The 4,473-nt window shown below is 37.7% G+C and overlaps 1 protein-coding gene across 1 annotated transcript; it reads left to right on the plus strand.

The window, feature by feature from the left end:
• Positions 1-821: 821 nt before the first annotated feature.
• Positions 822-2,931, plus strand: LOC138664785 (uncharacterized). Its single transcript, XM_069751760.1, has 4 exons — positions 822-904; positions 1,304-1,480; positions 1,698-1,808; positions 1,990-2,931. Exons 1-4 carry the CDS (start codon positions 901-903, stop codon positions 2,670-2,672), a joined length of 975 nt encoding a protein of 324 aa, XP_069607861.1. The 5' UTR covers positions 822-900; the 3' UTR covers positions 2,673-2,931.
• Positions 2,932-4,473: the final 1,542 nt, after the last annotated feature.

Raw genomic sequence — 4,473 nt, forward strand, 5'->3', positions numbered from 1 at the left:
ACAGAAGGCGTGTGATGTGTCGTAACTGGGTGTGTTTCTGGGTGTTAACACCTGAGTTGCTTTCTGACACTCAGGATAAATACAGCTGACTGTCCCACTACAGGCCAACAGACATCCACCAGAAGCCCGACTAGGTTAAAAAGCAGAGCTATTCTAAATGTAAGTATATAAGACAGTTGTGTTATTATTCGCAAATGCTTAATTATATTTAACTATGCATCTCTAAAACCATAATTAAGGGTGTTATTTGTCTAATAAGTTAGTGTTATACTGGAAGCTAACTGCATATTTAGTAGCGATGTATAATATAGTTTTTACTGTATAAGCAATATTTGTGGGACATAATTAATATAGAAAGGCTTATGGCTGGGTCATAACAACCATTGTTATCTGACATGTGCGCGCAATTAGTCACGGGTGCCGTATAATGCGGTTTCCTGTAGGTGTGTTCACGGTGGGTGGTAATTTCTCTCTGAACAGTTGCGCTACTCTCTGAAAAGTAGGTGTTTACTGTTTTATTTGCGGTCTAATATTATCAATGCCTGTAAAGCATATTTTTGTAACGTAGTTTTAAACTGTATTTATTGGCGGCGCAGTTATAGATAAAACTTATCCCCTATTTATTTAAGATGGAAAGCCAATACCCTCGCGAGCAATGCAGCCCCCTTCTTGCAAGCACACAATTAGGTATTATACGCGTATAATGTACAGAGTATTGACTCATTCTGATTGTGTCATTATATTATAAGTAAATTATATTAATTATATATTCATGCATTCTTTCTTATTTAAGAGCCGTGTATGTAGCCCGATTGGCGCAATAATTTCATAACGCAGAATTATGCGCGCATTGAAGCCGTGGCGCCGATAGCCGATAATGGGCCTGCTCTTCATCTCATCATGGGTAATTAGGAGCACCTTTTTGCTTTTAGATAGGGAAAAATGTCATTGTAACACGGTACAAAGATATTTATCTTTCATGTATCACATGTAAGAAAGCTAAATATATATATATATATATATATTATCTATGTTAATATATACTGTTTATGGCGTAAAACTATAGCATCTATTAACTATTGTATTACACAAATTATGGCATAATAAATATATGATTAAATTAATAAAACAAATAATAGCGGTAGCCATCAATATAATACTGAATTATTAATATATAGCGGCATAAGTCTTGCTATATTAATTTACACCGCAAATATGTTTATACCGTAAAACTATATTATACTATATCAGTTGCTTTAATCCTTTGTATGTAAACACGAACTACGCGCAATTTCTCATACAGATACTGACACGGAGACATCTGACGATATGGCTGAAAACTGGTGTGTTCCCGAACCACGCGATACGCTGGGTTCAGACGTGGAGATCATAGATGTCAAGAACCCTGCAACTTCAGCGAAACCCGATGCGCCTAAAAGACGCGGCAACTCGTTACGCCGATGTTTCAAGAATAGAAAAGGTATCTGCTCACTTGAAATACAGTCGATTCTCACTTTTGTGTAATACTCATATTTACTTACAGCTGCTAGCTAACTGTCAGAAAATTCATTTTTGAATATATATATATATATATATATATATATATATATATATTCTTCTCACCGCTGCAGTTTTGTGTAGAAAATCAATTCTGTGTTCGCTAATCGTTATATTTTTACTTACACCCGCTAATCTAGTTGCCCGGAAAATACAGCTTGAAAAAGAGAATATTCCCGCCTCTGCGAGTTTGAGCATTGCGCCGCCCGTTAAACCAGGAGCTGATGTGGGACAATTCCCGCTTCATACTTGTAAGTATATATCTGGACTGCTCTATACAGGTTTATGTAAATATTGTTACAATGATTTCATGGCTACCTGTCCCCATTAACTTTTCAAATATTACGTATGATCATAGCTATGCGTCGCCGTTTAGCTTTTCCAATTTTGCGCCGTTTCGCGGCTAACCACCACTTGTATCTTTTCTTTTAGATACGTCGCCTCTTCAACAACGAGTTTTGCACCGGCGTAATTACGACACTGAAGAGAATCAACCACAAAGAGCTAATACGGCGGTGCGAACAACATCTCTCTCGCCCATCTGTGTTGTGGATCGTGATGAATGCTACGCTGCACCAAAACAACCCGGGAATCCAAGCCCCAAGATTTCACATCAGAAATATACGAACGTTTCAAGAGAGAAACGTGCAGCGCCGAACGCTAGGCCCCGCATAACTCGGCCCGCCAATAGCACAGGCGCCATACCCCAAGTTACGCCTGAAAACAGAGAAATTGAACAGCTCTCCGAGGGTATGTGGTCACCCACAGAGCCCCTCAATATACCTGTGTGCCAGACTGTGCAATCTGCAGATACTGCTCTTGCAGACTCTTCTAGCGTTTTTGCCCCTGTATTACCTCTAAAGAAACGAACCGTATCCCGACGCCGTGTAGGTAGAAAGCAGAAAGTTGCTGTACATACACCTTACACAGGTCGTCCTTCGTGGGATGCTGACCATGTCAAAATGTTTACTGACATGTCTGCGCAGTACGCTCAAAGCAAACTCGCACAGATGGAACTAAAATCTTTCTGCGATACATATGAAAGACTGTTAAATGCGTGTCCAACACCTGACATTACCGAGGAGCTGCGTGCTTTCAAACTAAATCACCCCTGATAAATCTAACTAAAGTCTTTTAAATCACATACAATGGTTGTCATTTTTCATAATATGTGCGTGTTGTGTGTTGTGTGTATTTGTCAGGCTCCGTCCTTTGTTCAGCGTGTCGTTATCAGATTCCGCAAAGATGCATTTGTCATCATTATGCTGTTAGCTAACTTAAAATTTGAGCTGTTGTTTTATTGTGAGAAATAATTACACTGCCATGTAAATACACGCCTAAGGTATACGCAGAATTATAGATAGCGGCGCCAGCTGGGAAATTTATTGAGAAACGAGTCCAGTGGTAACGCGCCGCGAGCTGCAGTAATTCAATATAAAATGACTATTTTCATCATGTGATAAAATAATGCAGAATTAAAGAAAGCTGGAATAATATATGTGGCTGTGTCAGCGCTAAAATAGAAAAATGTTAGTAATTCAATATAAAATGGCTATTTTCAGAATTTGACATTACCGCTTGCTATAGCGTTATTTTTATAAACATGTGTTATCCCCGAATCAAATTAACAATAGCAGACATGTTGTGTTATAAAAGCATAAATAAAACTGATAGAAATGCACAAAGAGAAATGTTATCCCAGAATAATTAATATGATATTCTGCCATCTAGTGGCCGTGATGGGTAATTGGTTATGCTACACATTTCTCAAAGAAATGTCTTTGTAAGCCAACAACGAAATTTTACACAAAAAACAAGAAAAACAGTAATACATGTGCAGCAGTAACTTAAAATGTGTTCCCAGAATCAAATTACCAATATCAAACATGTTGTGTTATAAATGCCTGAATAAAACTGATAGAAATACACAAAGAGTGCAGAAGTGTTATTTCTATAAAGATATATTGCCCGGTTTCTTATGTATGTCCAGTTATTTTCAACAAAACAAGGATAGAGTCAAATTATAGACAGCACATCCAAAGTGCATAAAGATAATAACATAAATAAGTCCTAAATGTCTATTTCTTGTGTGTGTGTGTGTGTGTGTGTGGGTTCTGTGTGTTTGTTGTGTGTGGTTCTGTGTTGTGTGCGTGTGTGTGTGTGTGTGTGTGTGTGTGTGTTTGTGCCTGTCTGACCGCGATTTTACACAAAAATATTAAAAGTCTGTATATGTTAGATGTCTTTGTATAAAAAGGAGTCAAATTATAGGCAGCACAGGCTCCTGTAAAATTAATAGTGTAAAATTAATATGTGCTAAAATAATGTAGAATTAATGAAAGCTGTAATAATATATGGGAATGTGTCACTTTTATATTCGTATAAAACACAACGCTTCTTACATGACAATCAAACAACAAAAACAAATGAAATGTGTTATAAACCATGTGTAAAATAAATACACGACTAGGCTATATTTATAAACATGTGTTACCCCAGAATCAAGGCCACAATAACTTTTCTTTAAGCCGCTGACCCGCAGTTGGAACTAAAATCTTTCTGCGATACATATGAAAGACTGTTAAATGCGTGTGGGGCGAAGAAATATGTGTTACATGCGTAGTGAATTGCAAATATATTCTGAAGTGTATGGCATTTTGAGAAATGTGTGCGTGTTGTGTGCTGTGTGTATTTGTGTGTGTGTGTGTGAGTTCTGTATGTGTTGCGTGTTCTTTACAGAACCATAAACTTATAATAGCAAAATGTTGATGCCGACAGCCGCGCACAGATGTATTTTTGCATTATTTCACAGTGCCTGATGAGTACCGGATGCATGGTTGGTTGAGAAGCGCCCGTGGGTGCAGAAGTGTTTGTGGCCCGCATATTAATAAAGTACAAAAAATCCCTGACCTATGTGGT

This window comes from Ranitomeya imitator, chromosome 1 (assembly GCF_032444005.1).
Source record: "Ranitomeya imitator isolate aRanImi1 chromosome 1, aRanImi1.pri, whole genome shotgun sequence".
In the NCBI taxonomy this organism is placed as follows: domain Eukaryota; kingdom Metazoa; phylum Chordata; class Amphibia; order Anura; family Dendrobatidae; genus Ranitomeya; species Ranitomeya imitator.